This window comes from Gracilinanus agilis, chromosome 2 (genome assembly GCF_016433145.1).
Source record: "Gracilinanus agilis isolate LMUSP501 chromosome 2, AgileGrace, whole genome shotgun sequence".
Taxonomy (NCBI): Eukaryota; Metazoa; Chordata; class Mammalia; order Didelphimorphia; family Didelphidae; genus Gracilinanus; species Gracilinanus agilis.
Window position 1 is genome coordinate 545,271,857 of NC_058131.1, and position 19,810 is coordinate 545,291,666.

Genomic DNA, 19,810 nt, shown 5'->3' on the forward strand with positions numbered 1-19,810 from the left:
ATATGTAGATAAAAATATGTATTATATATTCTATAAATTCTATATATCGTTTATAGATATAAAATATATATCTTGCATATATACATATTTTATGCATATATATCTTTTTTATAAGCATATGCACACTTATATGTTGCTGTTGTTCAGCCTTGTCCAATTCTTTTTTTTTTTTTTTAAACCTTTACCTTCCGTCTTGGAGTCAATACTGAGTATTGGCTCCAAGGCAGAAGAGTGGTAAGGGTAGGTAATGGGGGGGTCAAGTGACTTGCCCAAGGTCACACAGCTAGGAAGTGTCTGAGGTCAGATTTGAACCCAGGATCTCCCGTCTCTAGGCCTGGCTCTGAATCCACTGAGCTACCCAGCTGACCCTCCACCTTTTTTTTTTAGTCTTGTCCAATTCTTTGGGATTCCATGGACCATAGCACTCCAGTACTATCCATGGAATTTTCTTGGTGAAAAAAAGTATATATAATATATTAAAAATAAAATAAAAATAAAAAATATATACATATACACACAAGAAATGGCAAATGACTCCATATATATGTATATGTGGAGTCATTTGCCATTTATTTCTCCAGTGGATTAAGTCAAAGAGGAATTAATGGATTTTGTCAGGGACACAACTAGTAAATGTATAAAGTCAAATTTGAACTCAGGTCCGTCTTTCTGAGTACAGACCCAGCACTTTCTACTGAGCCCCCTACTCTGCCTCTCTCTCTCTCTCTCTCTCTCTCTCTCTCTCTCTCTCTCACTCTTTCTCCGCTTAATAACCCAAATATCTATTCCACTGGCAGCTTTTACCTTTACATAGAAGTGTGTGTACTTCGGTGTACATGTATGTGTGTGTATGTATGATCTCACCAACTGAGCCGGCTTTCATTTCTCCACAGAAACTGCCATGAACATTGGTTATTCTTGTAACATGTTGACAGATGACATGAACGAGGTGTTCATCATATCGGGACACACGGCAGCAGAAGTCTGGGAAGAACTCAAGTCAGTACATCTTTCACAAAAATCAGGCTGGATCTTAAGAATATGGAAAAAAAGTACCTTCTAGTTAGTGACCATCCAATATAAGGCTTGCTTATATTTCAGCTTTGAAAATCACGTTCACCATTAAGATTCTCAATATTTGGGATTTGTCTGAAACTAGTAACAAATCACTGAAGTGGAGGCTTCGGTTTTTCCCTCATGCTTTCACTTCAATGGTTCGGTGTAATATTTTATTAAACCGTGGTGGTATAATGGAAATAGGGCAGATGTCAGATTAGAACACTAGGTCGCACCAATTTAATTCCACAAACTCTACTGAGTATATTCTGTATACAAGGTATTGTGTCAGGATTTAGGGTGCAAAGATGAAAACAATTGAGAAGTTCTGAATTCAAGGAGCCTGTATTCTTCCAGAGGCTACGACGTTAGACAGATAATTAAGTCCAAGACTATTTGAGGAGGGAGAGGCAACAGCTGAGAGAATCAAGAGAGAGAGGCGAAGGCATGCCAATTGAGCCCTGAAGACTGCTAACAAGTCTAAGAGGTGGAATGGAGAAGGAATTAGATTTTTGGACTTGGGTATGGTCAGTAGAGAATCATGGAAACAGAATATGGAACATCAAGTTTGCAGAACAATTGCCATTCTGGCCAGAACATAGAGTTCATAAAAGGGACTTAAATAAAGCAAGAAGAATGACTTCTAGTTAGATTGTGGAGAGCTTCAAATGTTGTGATAAAGAATTTATATTTCATCTTAAATGCAACAAAGAACCATAAATATTTTTAGGTGAAAGTATAACAGGATCAGACCTATTCTTTAGGAGCATTATTTTTGCAACTATGGATGATGAAATTGAGAGAAGAGAAACTAGAAGCAGGGAGACAAATTGGGAGGTTACAGGAGCAATACAGGAAAAAAAACCAGATAAATACAAAGACAGACTAGTAGTCTATTGTAATAGTACAAGTAAGAGTCTTAAGTGCCTTAATTAGGGTGGTGGAGATATGATTAGAGAAGAGGATGAGTGCTAAATATATTGGGAAAGTAGAATTAATGAGATTTGGCAATTGCCAGTGCAGTGGATAGAGTGCAGGGCCTGAAGTCTAGAAGACTAGTCTTCCTGAGTTCAAATCCAGGATCAGATACTTTCTGCCTGTGTAATCCCTGGGCAAGTCACTTAACCCTGTTTACTTCAATTTCCTTCATCTGTAAAATATCATGGAGAAGGAAATAGCAAACCACTCCAATATCTGTTTTAAAAAAACAAAAAACAAAAAACAACCCAACAACCAAAATGGGGTCAGAAAGAACTGGACATGATTGAAACAACTGAACAACAATAATGGATGTGGAGGTGAGGAAGAGGAAAGAACCAAAAATAATTACAAGGTTGTAAATCTAAGATGATTGGGAGTGTTATAGTACCTGCAACAGAAATAGGAAAGTTTTGAAGAAGGATGGGTTTAGGGGGAAAGATAATGAGTTCTGTTTCAGACATTTTGAGTTTAAGATACCAATGAGATAATTAGGGGGAGACATCCCTAGAAATTGATTACGCATGAGAAAGAATGCTATCCATATCCAGAGGAAGAACTGTGGGAGCAGAAATGAAGAAGAAAAACATATGATTAACCACATAGTTCGATGAGGATATGATTGGAGATGTTGACTTTAATTGATCACTCTATTGCAAATAGAGATAATATGGAAATAGGTTTTGAACAATGATACATTCCCAGTGGAATAGCTCATTGGATCTGGGAGGGGGCGGAGGGGAGGAGGTTACATGAATCATGTAACCATGGAAAAATATTCTTAATTAATTAATTGGAATTATTTTAAAAAGAAATTGATTATGCAAAATAGAGAGATCAGGAAGGAAATTAAGATAGGATTATAATTAGATTTTAGATGTCATTTTACCTAAGGGTTAAAAGTGAGCCCAAGAGAATTGATGAGATTACAAAGAGTGAAGTATATATAAAGAGAAGAAGGCCTTGGGGAACATTGATATTTAGGGAGTGAGACAGATTTTGATCCATCAAAGGAGTCAGGAGCAGGCAGAAAGATAAAAGAACCAAGAGAGAATAATGTCACAGAAGCCAAAGGAAGAGAGAGTGTCCAGGAAAAAGGGATGGTCATATGGTGTCAGATGCTTTAGAAAAGTGAAGAAAGATGAGGCATAAGAAAAGGGCTTTGGGTTAATGATTAAGAGACCCTTGGAGAAAGGACCTTCAGTAGCCAGCCAAATCTCACCAAATCTCATAAGGTCAACTTTGTTTCCTAGCATTGCTGTTTAGTAATTTCAGTTGTGCCTGACTCTTCCTGACCCCATTTGGAATTTTCTTGGCAAAGGTGGTTTGCCATTTCCTTCTCCAATTCATTTTATAGATGAGGAAACTAAAGCAAATGTGGTTAAGTGACTTGCCTGGAGTCACACAGTTAAGCAAGTGTCTAAGGCCATATTTGAACTCAGTCCTTCTGACTCTAGGGCTTGCACTCTATAGGCTGTGCCATCTAGCCATCCTTACCTTTAGGATATCTAGTTTGTCTTGCTTATTTCCCATGTTTTATATATTTACATATAGGCATCTGAAACTGTAGGATTTTAAAAAATTCTATTCCTGGATATTATCTCCAGTATACCCCTGGGTCACTATTCTACTATTTGAAAAATCACAGAATTTCAGCCTTTTTTAGAATTTCAGTGGCCATGTAGTTCAATATATATATATCTTTCTTTCCTGGTTGACTCAAAATACAAAATATTCATTCAGGTTCCTTAGGCTAATGGTAGAATCAGACAGAGTTGCCTCATTTTATTGTGAAAATATTGGAAGAAAGAGTGAAGTTTTTCTGAGTAAATATGGTCATTTCATAAGAGATATTGTGAAAATACAATGAAATTTAAGATGGTGGAGTTGAATCCATCCAATTTATACAGTGTATTTTCTGCTTTTTGTGCACTATAATTTACTAGGCAGGTAAAGGTAAATAAAGGGAATTGGAATATACTTGAAGGTGCTTTCTCCTCTCAAAGGGGATTCTGTACATATGTATAAAGCTGTCGTTTTAAGGATGAAATGTTAGGATTGCAATTTGTACTGTTTTGTATTCTTACATATATGCTCTTTGGAGGTCAGTGGGAGTTCATGTGGAAAATGTGTGTAGTAAGAACAAGACTGAAGCAAGAGTAGTTGTTACAAGGGAAATGACCTAAAGGCTTCTATTTAAGCTTGTCAGATATGTTCAGAAAATTGTGTAAACATGGATATGTAATTTTCATGCGTATCATGCATATTGTTTGCCTCAGATTTAACGTCTGAAAACAATACTAGACACGTTGAACCCTAGGTTAATTCGATTCCCACAGTCACTTTGATATTAAAGTCTAAGAGATATAATTGGGTTCTGTTTGGGTTTCTTAGAAGATTGTTTTCCTTATTGCATTTCACAAACCCATATGCCCTCTACACAAAGAAAAGCATACTGAGAATGCATTTGGGGTTGTTCTGACAGATCGACTCATTCCATAATTCATTTTGGTAGCCTTGATTATGTGCTCCATTGCTAAAAAAAAATTCTAATTCTTTGAACAACTCATGCATTGACTATGCTTTCTCTAAAAATACTTCCCTAAACTAGTATTTGTCACTCATTCATTTAACACATTTATTAAATGCCTGCTAAATACAAGTAGTATTTACCATTCGTTCATTTGTTCATCACATATTTATTGAATACCTGGTCTGTGCTTGAGAGCAGTTCAGAGGCAGGCAACTACATTCTTTATTTAGAGAGGAGAGGAATGTAGAGTTTGGTTTTAAATTGTTTTTTGTTACTAACTTCAAGCCAAGTTGTGTGCATAATACATATGAAAAATACCTCTCCATGTTCATAATTTTTAAATAGATGCAATGGAGATTTAGACAATTCTGAAAGGTGTGACTTTTAGATCATAGATTGAATATATTAACGCTTTAGATCATGTATTGAATACACATATATATGCATATATAAATATATATGTACATATCTATACTGGAAAGGACATTAGACATCATCCAGTGCAGCTCCCCCATTTTATGGATAAGGAAACTGTTGTCTTAAGAGGTTAACAGTGATTTACCCAAGGTCACACAATTAGTAATTATCAGAGCCAGGGTTAGGACTCAAATTCTGAGACTCCAAGTTAAATATTGCCAAGTTCAGCCTTCTTCCTTCTGTACATCTTCATTTTCCTTCTGAAAAAGAGTCCTAGGGAAAATGCCACTTTGGTAGCATTTGCAGTCAATACCATTCTTCCTGACATCAATCCCTTCTCTCAATATTTCACACTGCCATCTGGCTATCCAAGGAGCCTCTGGACTTCTCTCTTTCTCCTGGGGCCTACTCTCCCTTAACTTCCTGAGTGTCTTATTTACAAGGGAATTGATTTTAACTATCTGTTAAGTTGGGAATTATCCCAACTCATTTACCTTAAGGTGGCAGTAGCTTATTATTGCTAAATGCATTCTTTCTTCCAAGGGTGTTTGCATTTTTAAGAGTATTACTTAAATGAAGTGAAATGCGTCTCCAGTTGTGGATTTTGAAGCATAAGAGACAGATAATTCAAGGCGATAATTTTGGATAGAGAGAAGTCTTGTTGATATTCCTTTATTCCAGGAGTTATAATCCTATTTTTTAAAACTTCACCTTCCATTTTAGAATTAATACTAATTATCAGTCCCAAGATAGAAGAATGGTAAACTCTAGGTAATTAGGGTTAAGTGACTTGCCCAGGGCTACACAGCCAAGACATTTCTAATGTCAGATTTGAGCCCAGGACCTCCCATCTCTGGGCCTGACTCTCTATCCACCAAACTACCTAGCTGCCCCATTCTAATCCTTTTAAAAATGTAGATCCCTTTAGCAATCTAGCAAAGTCTTTGCACCTCCCCTTCTCAGAATAATGCTTTTAAATGCTATGGGAAAAGTTAAAAGAAAAACTATCTGCTGATCTTTTTATTTTAAACTTTATTCAAAGAAAAAAAAAACATACTACCCCAGTTCCCTAGCTGAAATTAATTACAGCCTCTACTCCTCTTAATCTTCTCAGATTCAAAAGGCCCCTCCCAGGCGCAGGATTAGTCTTTATATAGACCAATCCTGTGCCAGAGGTAGGGGAGCATAGCCTCTCCCCTGCATGGGATTGGTCCAATTCAGGACCAATCCCATGATAGGAAAGAGGGAAGTGGCCCCTCCCCTAGCATGGGATTGGTGCACTCAAGACCAATCCCACACCAGGAAGTAGAGGGGAGGGGGCCCCAGGGGCATGCTGGGGAATGTAGTTTCCCCATCCACAACACTTCAAAACCCACAATGCATAGAATATAATATATAATATTACAAAAAAGGATATTTTTCCCATCTAAGTTCACAGACCCCTTGAAATTGAATCACACACCTTGGGATCTCAGGTCAGTGACACCTACTCTAATTGTACTATGTGAGTGATCAGCAACTCTTACATATTTTAATTATTCTCATATTTTCTTCAGAAACTAGAATGATACTTTGCCAATAGAAGGCACTTGATATCTCAGTTAAACAACAATTCATTATTTATGCTGTTTGGCCCTGAAAAACAACACCTTGTTGGCTTTCAGGAAAATCATTTTCCAAGGAGGATAAAGATATGTAGACAAATAAATGATGCAAAACCAAACAATCTATCAGTCAGTCAATGACATTTAATAAGACCTTATGTTCTCACCACTGTGATAAGTGAAAGGATACAAAGAAAGGCATGATATATTCCAGAGATTATTCTATCTGACATTATAGGCTTGTTTTAAGAATAATATGAGATTGTATATATATAACAGTATCTGTATATGATAATCTTATACATACAGATATAAAATCTCACATTTATATATATATACACATATAAATGTATCATCCTTATATAATACATAAGAATTTATAACTTATAATATATGTAATACACATGTAATATAAAACCACTTTGAAGAACTACAAGGATTACATAAATACTAAATACATACATATACAACAAATAGATATACAACTGAATATTTTATATATCCCAAATCAATCAATGATCATGTCATTTATGAGAATGGACCCCAAATCTAAAATAGTCTTGAAAAGAAATTTACTAGGTCATTTGGTAGAGGAGAGTGAGCCAGAAAGAAGATGTGGCTTCCTTTTCTTTAAACTCTGGGAAGTTTACGAGGGTACCCACACACACAAACTACATGTACACTTTTGTAATTTTGCTAAGAGGGCAACACAAAAGCAAGGTAGATTGAGATAGACATCAATAAATGTAAACATTTTGGTTTGAGAAGTCAAAACATAAGGGAATCCAAAATATAAACTTTGGGTGGATCTTAAGATCAGAGTGAGTAGAGATCAAACACAAAATGTGTTGGGTAAATCCAGGACTTGGGGGAATCCAAAATTCCTTATAGCCATCTCTGGCATTTTTGGAGAGTTAGTGAGGTCAGAGCAATATTCTAGGTTCAAACAATTCCTAGTCATTTAAAATTAACAATATAATAATAAGTTTTAAAAAAAAATAATAAAACATTTTCCATAAACATTTACCAAATATCTACTACATGATAGGTAATCTACTAGGCACTAGAGCTATAAAGTCCAAAATAAGACTATCCATCAGGATAGGCAGCATATACATTTATAAGCAAATACAAAATTAATAGATAAATATGAGAAAAAGGATATAGACAAAGTTGACATCCAAATGACCTAATAAGAGAATAATGAGAAGACTGAAAAGGAATAGAACACTCAGCTAATGAAAATGAGGAAGGAATTACAGAGAAGATATTGCTTGAGGTTGACCTTAAAAGAAGAGAAGAATTTTTACAGGTGAATATGGAAAAGGTATCAGTTTCAGGTATATGGTGTAGCTGAAAGGATACTTGGAGTTGGATGGGTTGGGTTTGAACCTTAACTCTAACTCTTATTTGCTACTTGACTCAAAGCTAGTTGTTTAACTTGTCAGAGCCTTAATTTCCTCATCTGTAAAATTGAAATATCAGTAACCTTCACACACAAATTTATTGTGAATTTCATTATTTCCTAATTTCTTTATTTCACAAATTTCATAAATCTTGAAATCCTCTATGATGGTAGTTATTATCTGGACATGTTTGTACTCTTGCACAGAAGAACATAAGAGCATTGCAAGTTTTGACTGACTGAATAATTGTTTGTCAAGTTATCCTTTTTTCCTACATATTATGGGTATAGCACAAGCTATATTGATGCTGGGACCGTTGTTCTATTCTGATGTTGTTCAAGGTGCTCATAGAGAGAGTTCTACTAGTTCTAAATAATCCACATGTAGGAAATGCTTTCTTTTTTAAACTCTTTCAATAGTCAGACTGTTAAATTTGGCCAGTAAAAAAAAAATCAACCAACCAGCTTTTCTGGTGTTCTTTAGATAAAATAATTGATGGAAATCTTCTCAGATCAACCAACTATGATAACATTATATACTCATAGCTCATGCATCCTTAAACTTTCTTAGCTGACACAAAAATAAGTAAGCAGTAATGGGTAGGGAAATTGTTTTATTGGTTTCATTTAAAGTGATGTGACAGTGAGTGAATAGAGCCTTTGCATATTTCCTGGTTATGTTAGTTATGTTGTCAAACGGATGAACACTCTGATACAAAAATGAGGAGTCTGTTATCCCGTCTTTCCAGTATAGAAATATTGAGCAATCAATATGCTCAGTTAAGCCTAAAACCACCAATGATTAAAAAAGATAACATTACCAGAATGCCATAAGGGACTCTGAGAAAAGCATTGTGTCATGATATAGACTTAATGGTTTCAATAAATTATTGTATTTAGATGCTTTCCCAGGGCACTGAAAGGGAGATTACATGACTTTGTCCATGACAGTATTTTATCATAGTAATGAGTCAATTTAGAATATTTATATTCTGTACAGTATTTGAGAGAGTGAAAGTCAATTCAGGATTCAGATCTTCTTGACTGTAAGATTTACCCTCTATTCATTACATCATGATAATGCTGATCTTTTCATATCTTTCCTATATCCATCCAGACTTCAGGAAAAGGAGAAAAAATAAAGACTAAAGCGATCATTTTCTCGCTTATCATTGTGTTAAGTAACCTTCTAATATCTTAATTTCAGTAAAAATGCATTTAATATCTAAATAAATATCCTACCTTTGAATTATTTTGTTCTTTCAAGAATGGGTATTTTTGTTTCCCAGAAGATTATTTTTTGTAGAACATCCCATCTGACTTTAGATGGAACCAATGATTTTTATCACTGACTCTTTTTTTCCTCTCAAACAAGGTAACATTGCTTACTTAGTCAACTATTAATGTATTCAAGATAGTCCAGGGATTTAAATACTTTTGGTTCCTATAAATAAAGTATTTCTCTACATGCCTATATAATAGTAGACCACCCGTTATTAGGAAGTTTGAGGGGATAAAAAAACAAACCATATGCTCTTTCATTTTTAGCATTTGTTATGTGTATACTATGGTTAAGTATTGTGTCTTATTCCAGCAAAATATATGGTCCAAACATATAGAAATAGATTTGTGACCATCTTTTTTTTCTCTCTCTCATAAATTGTGTATGTAACCAGGTGGTGTTTGAAAAAAGTAAGTTCTAATAAGAAAGTCAGGGTGAATGCCAGCCAAAGAACAGGTATTAATGGGCAAAGATTTTAATGTATGAGAATCCATTCTTGGCTTGAAGAATTAGTGAGTTCAGTAGGAATTAGGTGAGAACTCCCTTGAAATCTATCCACACATTTTAGTATCCTTTTTTGCTTTTTATTTGGCCTGGAAAGTGTTTTTATGCAACAGATTTAGATAATAGCTTAAGGAAAACTATCTTGACTATCTTGAGTCTTTTGCCTGAGCTTCATCCTTCTTTGATATATTTTCATTCTCTAGGGCAGGGGTTGGCAATGTATGGCTCTTTCTGCAGGAGCCATAAAGTCAATTTTTTTTTCAGGTGCTGTTACAGGAGCGCGCACTGTGAGCACTGTACGGCTCTCATGAAATTACATTTTAAAAAATGTGGCGTTTATGGCTCTCATGGCCAAAAAGGTTGCCGACCCCTGCTCTAGGGGGAAAACAGAGAAAGTCATTTATAGAGAATGATGGAGAACGTCATTAAATAGGAAAACCCCATAAAATGTTTTCATTTTGGTACCTTCTCAAAATCCAGTTTATATGCTCTGCAACAATTTCAAAGAAATGTCAAAATGTTCATTTCAAGGGTACATGTCTTCTTGTGCATTTCATTTTGATAGATGGGACTGTAATTTTTCATGTACATAATAAATATTCTGTAAAGTGAGTATTGGTTCAGAGAGTCAGATCCACCTATATTTTCAATTAACTTTCTCTCCTGTGCCTCACCTCTGTCTTTGGCCCCAAACTCTATTTCCCCACCTATTTTCACTACTGACATTATAATCTTCTTTTCCTTCATTCTGTAGTATAGATTTTAAATGGATGACATTATGCTTAGGGCTATGTAGCAATAGATTCTTATTTTATAAAGCAGGCTGTGATTCCATTATTGGGCCAGTAAGAGGAGATGTTGAGCCAGAAGATAAAATTAAAACACACACACACACACACACACACACACACACACACACACACACACACACTTAAATAATTAGTATTATATTTTCCAATAATTAGAAAGTTGAAGGCTAAATTCATTGATTTTTTACAATGTACAGTCTCTTCTTTCAAAAGGGCCTCAATATAAAAATATTTCCATAAATGTTTTCTTTATTAGAATGAGTGTTTTGGGAACCATTTCATTTTACTTCTGGGCATAACTTTCATTTAGAGCCCATTCTTTGCTCCCCATTTACACATTGATTCTTAGCTTTGTAGAAGCAGAGTGGGAGGTGACTCAAAAGCTTTAGTTGTTCCAATTCACTGTAGCTCATCTACGAGGCGCTATGTGGGGAAGGAACTTGGAAGATCCAAGCTCTGTCCCTTGTGAGGCCTCTCTCTGGTTGCTCTGGAATCCTCTGTGGTCATGTGGCTCTCTCCTGAGTGAACTTCAAAGCCTACGATTTACTCATCCTAGTTAGAAGGTCCTCAAAGAGGAAATGTTCTTTCCTTCCACTATAGTCTTTTGTTGTTGTTCCCTAAACAGGACTCTAGTACTTTTGAGGGATTCTATAACCAGATACACAAACCCAATCAATACACCCCAGAGGTAGTCAGATAAGGCACAATTGTTCTGCAGACACCTTTAATAAGCTGGACCTTCAGGGGATTTCCCATCTGGTACCCAGTCCCTGGATGTCTATAGTTTCTGTCCTCAGATGCTATATTCTGTTGTCTGAGCTGGTGATTAAAACTTTCCCTTAAATGTCCTGTGATTTTAATATAATGACTGTAAATGCAGTAAACAGCATCACTTTGTTTTATTGTCATATTTCAAAGAATGCATTTGTTGGTGGGCTGAAATTTTAGGCAGAGATCACATTACGTTGTTCTGCAATTTGGTGTGTATTATTTTTGACATTGATGCCCAGGATTCCTAGAAAATGTTCCTTATTTTCTTTAACCATCCATCCCCCTTCCCTCCCCACCCCTAGTATTTAGTGGCAGTATTTATATGCCAAGCCAATCGTTCTTAAGTCCTTGAAGCTTAAACCACCCTATAGAGGAAATCTGTCAAGTTCCCAGTTCAAACTCTGATCAGCAGGGTGACTTAATTTTTAAGTCATTTAAAACCTTCAAGATGATTTTGTTTTCATTATATTTACCTTCCCCCTCCTCCCTTACCTCCTGGAATGTGGAAATTTGCTATGGTATCCTCATGACTTCAAAGACATCCTGCTTGCTTGCTGAAATGGGATCTTATGCTATAATCATTCTGAAGAGTAACGAAATGAATTTAGCTCTAGGTCAGTGTCTTGTTAAAGTTAATAGGCATGCTCGGTGTAGGTCACTCTGATTTACTTTTTCTTTTTTTAAATCTCTTTAAAGGAAAGCAAAAGAAATATTGTTTGGAAGAAGCACAGGCTTTACCAATGGCTATGCATTTTGCGAAAAACTACAGGAGTTAAAGCGGGGTTCAACTGTAGAGGAATCAGTAACTGGGGATTATGCCTTAATCATAAATGGGCATAGTTTGGTGAGTAACTTTTGAGTTTTGTCCTTCCTTATTTTTCACCCCCAATAATTGTCTCTTTTGTATTGTCACAATGAGGTCTTCTTTTCTATTTCCCAAACTTCTGACATGTGGAGAAACACAGCTCGTACAAATTATGGTTTCACTTCTGCAAAGGAAATTTCTAATATTAATTTCATATTTATTGTCCTTTGAACTACCATGCTGTGAAATGGTGGGTCCATAAAACTATCACATTCACAGAATCTCATTCTTGTCCTACTGAGCATGGGCCATTTAATGCTATTATTTAAGAGTTTGTGTAAGGGGAATATCACACATCGCTGCCAATTAATTAACAGAATGCAAGGGGATGGATGGAATACAATTGTTTTTCTTGCTAATGTTTGTGATTTGAGGAGCACAACCTGACCTTCAAATAATTACTACACCAAATTATTGCCATTAAGATACCTCTGGTGGTTTTCCAAAATAGCAGCATTTTATAGTGATGCCAAACAATTTGCTTTGATTAGGAAATCTGGTTCTTGTCATAATAGAATAAACTTGCATTGTGCTTTTAATGTAGTTCAGGTTCTAAATCTTGAACAAGTATCAAAGTGTCCTTCTGAGCTTCTAATTTAGAAGACAAAAGCTCCCATTGCACTGCAGAGGAATTATCATTTATATGCACAAAAGAACTAATCTCACATCTTTCTCTGGCTTTGATGTGCATTTTTCACTTTGGGAGTTTGAAAAAGAAATATATCTTCCTGTAGACAGTTTCTTAGAGGACAAAAGCAGTTGGATGTGAGTATATTGTATTTTTTTCCCCCTGTGATCAGCTGTCTGTTAGCTCTTAGTGTTTAAAGCATTATCCAGCTGGATTCCAGACGTAATGATGTGTTGCCTTCCACACCATGGAAAGTTACAGAGCTCAGCTGCAAGCCAAACTCAGTTGAAAGGTTGTAGAGGCAGCAGTTACCCTCCTCTCTTGCATAGATAAGCAGCAACCCAAGGTTGTAATATGGCAGCTGGACATTGAATTGTTGGTCTTCTGATTGGGAAGGTGACAGTCCTGAAGGTATTTCTACAAAGCAGTGGTTTGATTCGCTTTTTGTAGATCTAAGGAGACCATGAATAGTGGGGAAAGAGCAACTTGGAAATGAGCAATTTAACATTTTTACATCTGTAAATTCTACCCAATCTATGTTTGTTTTCGAGAAGAATTGTTCATGTTTCAAGTGGTATGGCTGCAAGTTTTCTTTAAAGGAAAAGGAAGTCACTCACCTTTACTTTGCTCAAAATCTAAATCTCCAGCTTTATAGGGTTTAGATGAACCCACTCCATCACACAGGTTGCTCACGACCCCTCCTTCAACCTTTGATTATATAGTGGGATGGCCAGTAGTTGTAGACTGTAAACTGAAAGGCATCAGCCATTCCTAGGAATGGTGATTGGGTTTTGTGGGTACAGGATCACATTTTCTTTAAGGCCTTGACCATATAGCCCACCTCAGGTCAGTAGATCCTTTCATATCTTGCATAATCAGATACTTCTGATTAATGACTCAAAGGAATCCAATTTCAACCAAATCTTCATTTCTTAATATTCTTATTTCCTTTTGTAGTAGGATGCTAGATTAGAAAGAGTAGAGATTAGAAGATTTGGTTTTGTTATATATTCTCTTTGTTTTGTCGTTATTCAGTCATTTCAGTCAGTGTCTGATTCTTCATGGCCCCATTTGGGGTTTTTTAGGCAAAGATATTAGAGAGGTTTGCTATTTCCTTCTCTAGCTCATTTGACAGATGAGGAAACTGAGGCCAACAAGGTTTAGCTAGTAAGTACCTGAGGCCAGATTTGAACTCAGGAAGATCAGTTTTCCTGGCTCCAGGCCTGACCTGACAGTCTATACACTGCACTACCTGACTGCCTCGTTGTTTATATATATATATATATATATTAGCTATCTTAATTTTAGCAAGTCATAAGATCATAAAGGCATAAGCTTAAAGCTTATAAGGAACCTCAGAAATTATCTAGCTATAACACCTTCTTTTTCCAGTTGAGGAACTGGGGTCTGGAGAGGTAAAGCCAAAATTCAAAAAGGTAACAACAGGTAGTGGAGCTGTGATTCATACCCAGGTCTTCTGAGTCCAAATCCAGTATCTGGTACCCTCCTGCTTTCAGCCTCACTTTCCTTTTCTTTAAAATGGGGCTAATAAGGCCTTCTTGAATTCCTCCTCATGCTTTTAGAGGAGCAAATGAATCAATGGCTTTGAAAGCAGTTTTTAAAATGTAAAGTGCTAAAAATGGGAGAAAGTATTATTATATACAGAAATATATCTTCTAATAGGAAAATAGAGTGATAATTTTTTTAATATTTTGTTTTTGTTGTACTTTTTCTGAAGGCTTTTTTATATGTCTGAAAAATCTAAACTATTTCAGGATGTGTAAATTTATCACATGTATATTCCATATTTCACACACACACACACACATATATATTTATGAGACACATTTTTCTTGATTCATAGACTTTGTAGCAAGGGTAGAACTTTGACTTAGACCACTGTCTTCTTGAAGATGATGTCTTCTCAATCAGAACATCTTTGAGAAGGATAGATTGGATTTCAGGTTTGTGCTTGTTCACAATTTTTCATGTCTAGAAATGCAGCACCCTATTGATGGCTAACACAACAGCATCCTTGAATTGTCTATACTAAGATAACGTGGTATCATGCATGAAGACAGATGCTCTTGGTGCCAAGGTCCTGCCTTGTACATGAGTTTGTGACTGCCTCTGGGAGAAAGAGTTTAAACGTGGGAAGGAGTAATAGAAAGGGAGGAGGGATGGGATTCGATTCTGAAAAGATGGCGATATAGGAAAAAGAAGAAACAAAGGACTTATATCTATTTTTTTCCCTTACTCTTAGCCTGTTCTGTTGCTTTGCTTCCTTGAATCCATGATCTCATTAAAATAACTCATTCTTCCAAAGGTATCAAACACACCCATTCTCATCTCTTCATATGCAACTTGGGTCTCTTCTACCATAAATCCTTCACTGAGGGTTTATCGATGTGCTGTAATTTCTCTATGTCTTTTAATATGCAATGACTACCAGTGTGATGCTCAGACTGGGCTGTGCATCTGTTATTCCTCAGTCTTGCTATATGACTGGACCACCTCCTTTTTCTATCATGCAGAAAGTAGATGACATATTTTTTGCTACTTCTTGTGCACATATTGCTGTTTATATTCTATAATTACATTTTTTATAATTTCACAATTACAGGTAATTACAATTATATACTCTAATTACAAATCACAATTACAAGCCCTTTTGGTGATTTTATATATATGTATATATATATATATTTGATTTATATGTGATTTATATATGACTTATATGATTATATATATATTTAGATAGATGAAATATCCTTGTTTACGCACACTTTAAAATATATATGTATTTTTTTTACCAATTACATGTAATAAGAGATTTCCACACAAATGTTCTCAAGTTGTATGATTGATTTTATCTCCCTCCCTCCTTTCCCTTCCCCCTCCTGGTGCTGGCAAATGATTCAATCTGAGTTATACATGTATTATCCTGAAAAACATATTTCCATATAGGTCATTTTTATAAATGAATAATCTTATAAAAACAAAACTCCAAAACAAAAACCCAAATAAACAGTGGAAAAATCGTCTGCTTTCATCTGCATTCCAACTCCAACAGTTATTTTCTCTGGAGGTGGAGAGCATTCTTTGTCCTAAATCCCTCAGAATTGTCCTGGGTCATTGTATTGCTGAAAATAACTAAGTCTATGGTGATTATATTTTGGATATTGGAATATTCTATGATTTGTAGCCATGGCAAATGGCATTACCAGAAGAATATTGATGTTAAGAAATAAGGGAGCAGCTTGGGATCATTGAAAAGGCTTTATAGTTTTCCAAATTTAAACTGTCCTATTGGACTAGATGTCTTTGGAGTTCCCTTTTACCACCAGAGTTATAATTCTTTGATTCTGAGATCTGGATTAAGTAGACTTCAGAACAAGCTTGCTAACTTGTTTTCTCCACTGAACATCTTGTTATCTTTTACTTCTTATACTATTCCATCATCCTCCATGCTAAAGTTGCCCCCCATCTGACCTATTTAACTGTCTATGTGGCCAGGAAGTCAAGTGTTTGCTTGCTCAGGTGAATCCTCAGGTGTTTTGGGGGGGGGGGAAGGGGAGGCAGGTTTCTTTGCTGCCTCTTCATAGAAATTTACTAAATTGCTCAAACTTTTTGTAGGTGTAGACCACCATTGCCATGGGAATATCACTCAGTATATATTAGCTAATCACATGTTTAAATTGAGACTGCTAGGAAGAGTTGTGGGTTTTTTGTTTATTATTGTGGAGAATTCTGAAGAAAATATACTATAAAGGGAGGAAAAAGGTCAAAATAATAATAAAAATAATAACTAACATTTATATTGCACTTACTATGTGCATAGCACTGTGTTAAGCACTTTATAATTATTATTCCATTTTATCCTCACAATATCTCTAGGAAGTAATTATTATTATTATCATCTCTATTTTACATATGAGAAAACTAAATCAGAAAGAACTTAAGTGACTTGTCCAGGGTCACACACCTGTAAATGTCTGAGGCTGAATTTGATCAGATCTTCCTAATTTTAGGCTTAACATCCAATAAATTGGTACCACTCAGCTGCCTTTTTGCTCCTCTGTATTTCCCTACACAAACTCTGAGAAATCCTAAAAATTAAAGATGAGATTAACAAAATTGATTGTAAGAAAACAAATAAAACTCAGTTAGTTTTATGGAAAACCCCCAACAAAATAGATAAACCATTGATTAGTATGATTTCAAAAAGAGAGAACAAATCTCTAGCATCAAAAATGAAAATGGTGAATTTCCACTAATGAATAAAATCAAAGCAATTATTTGGCATTATTTTGTTTAGTCATGTCAACAAATTTAACAATTTAAATGAAATGGAAGAATGCTTACAAAAATATAAATTGCCTAGATTAATAGAGGAGGAAATAGAATATCTAAATAAACCTATTTTAGAAAAAGAAATTGAATAGGCCATAAATAAACTTCCTAAGAAAAAAGCAGCAGGACCAGATGGATTTATAAGTGAAGTTTGCTAAATATATGAAGATAATGTAATTCAAATATTAAATTATTTAGAATAAGTCCTTCCAAACCCCTTTCATAAAACAACAAAGAAAATGAGCCAATTTCATTAATGAACATAGATGCAAAAATCCTAAATAAAATATTTTGCAGGAGACTACAGTATGTTCCAAAGATTATGTGTTATGGACAAATAGGATTTAGATCAGGTATCCAAGGATTGTTTAATATAACGAAAATTATTAACATATATGATTATATCAATAAAATGCAATAAAAATAATTTGATTATATCAACATATTGCAGGAAAAGCTTTTGACAAAATACAACATTCATGCCTATTAAAACACTTAAAAGCATAGGTATAAATGGATTTTTCTTTAGGATAATAAAAGTGCATACTTAAAACCATCAGCAAACATTATCTATAATGGGGATAAATCTTTCCTATTAGATCAGGAGTGAAACAAGGATGCCTATTATCACTAACATTATTTAATACTGTATTAGAAATGTTAACAGTAGTAATAAGAGAAGAAAAAAAAGTTGAAGGAATCAGAATAGGCAAGAGCCTATTTCTCTTTTTGCCAAAACTAATCTACTTATTAAATGACTTCCCAATTAAGAAATCAAAAAATTATTTTATTATGCTAGAAAAAATAATAACAAAATTCATTTGTGAAAATAAAAGATCAAGAACATCAAAAGAATTAAAGAAAAATGTAAAGGAATGAGGTCTAGCAAGCAGTACTAGTTTTAAACTATATTATAAAGCAGTAATGATCAAAACTGCCTGGTACTGGCTAAGAAATAGAAAAGTAGATCAATGGAATAGAACGGACATATAATAAAGAGTTGTAAAAGATTATAGTAACCTTATGTTTGACAAAGTAAAGATCCAAGTTCTTGGTTTGAGAATTCATTGTTCAGGAAAAATTGTTGAGAAAACTGGAAAGTGGTATGGTAGAAATTAAATATAGACCAATATCTCATATCATTTACCAAGATAAGATAAAAATAGATACATGATCTATACATAAAAAGAGATATCAGAAGCAAATTAGATCAACAGGGAATATATCACCTATCAGATTTATGGGTAGAAGAAGAATTTATGAATAAATAAATGGTAGAAAGAATTGTGAGATAAAAAAGCAATAATTTTGAATAACATTAAAGTAGTTTTGTACAAATAAAACCATTATAGCCAATATTAGAAGGAAAGCAGTAAGTTGGGAAAAATTATATAGACAGTTTCCATATAGAGGTTTCATATCTAAACTATATCAAGAACTTTGTCAAATATATAAATATATGAGCCATTCCCCAATTGATAAATGTTCAAAAGATATTAACTGAAGTTTTAAAATGAAGAAATCAAATCTCTATATATAAGTATATGAGCCATTCCCCAATTGATAAATGTTTAAAAGATATTAGCTGAAGTTTTTGAATGACGAAATCAAATCTCTCTATATAAGTATAAGAAAAAATGCCAAATAATTAATGATTAAAGCAATACAAATCAAAACAGTTCTGAGATACCACCTCACATCTATCAGACAGGGCAAAGTGACAAATTTTGAGTGGGATGGAAAAAATGGGAAAAAAAATTATGGTAGAACTGTGGACTTATCTAACCATTTTGGAGAGTAATCTAGAATTATGCCTAGAAAGTTATAAAACTGTGTATATCTTTTGACCCTACAACACCACTATTAGATTTATTCTCTCTGGTGATCAGAGAAAAAGGAAAAGAACCTATGTGTACTAAAATATTTATATCTGCAATATAAAGTGACTGCAAAGAATTAGAAATTGAAGGGACATCCATCAATTGGGGAATGACCAGACAAGTTATGGCATATGGTTCTGATGGAATATTACTGCACCACAAGAAATGACAAATAGGTTAATTTGGGAGAAAAAAACAACATGGAAAAACCTACATGAAATTATGTAGAACAAAATGAGCAAAACTAAAACAACATTATATTTAGCAACAGAAATATTATTTAAAGAATTACTTGTATATGTTCACCTCCAGAGAAAGAATGGATAAAGAGAAATAAACATACTTTTATATATACTTATATCTTTTTGTCAAATGAAGCCATCTCTACTAGGGGAAAGGGAGGCAGTTGATTGAATTTTAATGTCACAAACAAATAATTAAATAAATTTAAATTTTAAAAGACAAATCTGAGAGATGGCTCTGGTTAATAACACAATTGATGATGGGCTGAGAGATACTGTGGCTAGTGGGTGTGTTGATAGCACCAGGTTTGGTGAGATACCCAAATTGCCCTTTAAAGACAATGCCAAAGTTGGAGAAGGAAGCAAAAGCCTTGACCTCTCCCTGGGAAAGGAAGGAATTAGAGTGGTTGTCATTCTTTGCTGCAGTGTGTAGTATCCTGTTTATTTTCCCCTTGCTCCTCTGCTATTTCACTATCATTTGTG

At 34.7% G+C, this 19,810-nt stretch overlaps 1 protein-coding gene across 1 annotated transcript in view; it reads left to right on the forward strand.

Annotated features, from left to right (window-relative positions):
- The window catches only part of ATP8B4 (ATPase phospholipid transporting 8B4 (putative)), a 215,222-nt gene that overhangs the window by 149,549 nt on the left and 45,863 nt on the right, over window positions 1-19,810 (forward strand). The window contains exons 14-15 of the mRNA XM_044660050.1: window positions 894-999; window positions 12,056-12,203. Of these exons, the coding sequence (XP_044515985.1) occupies window positions 894-999; window positions 12,056-12,203 (254 nt within the window). The remainder of the gene's footprint in view (window positions 1-893; window positions 1,000-12,055; window positions 12,204-19,810) is intronic.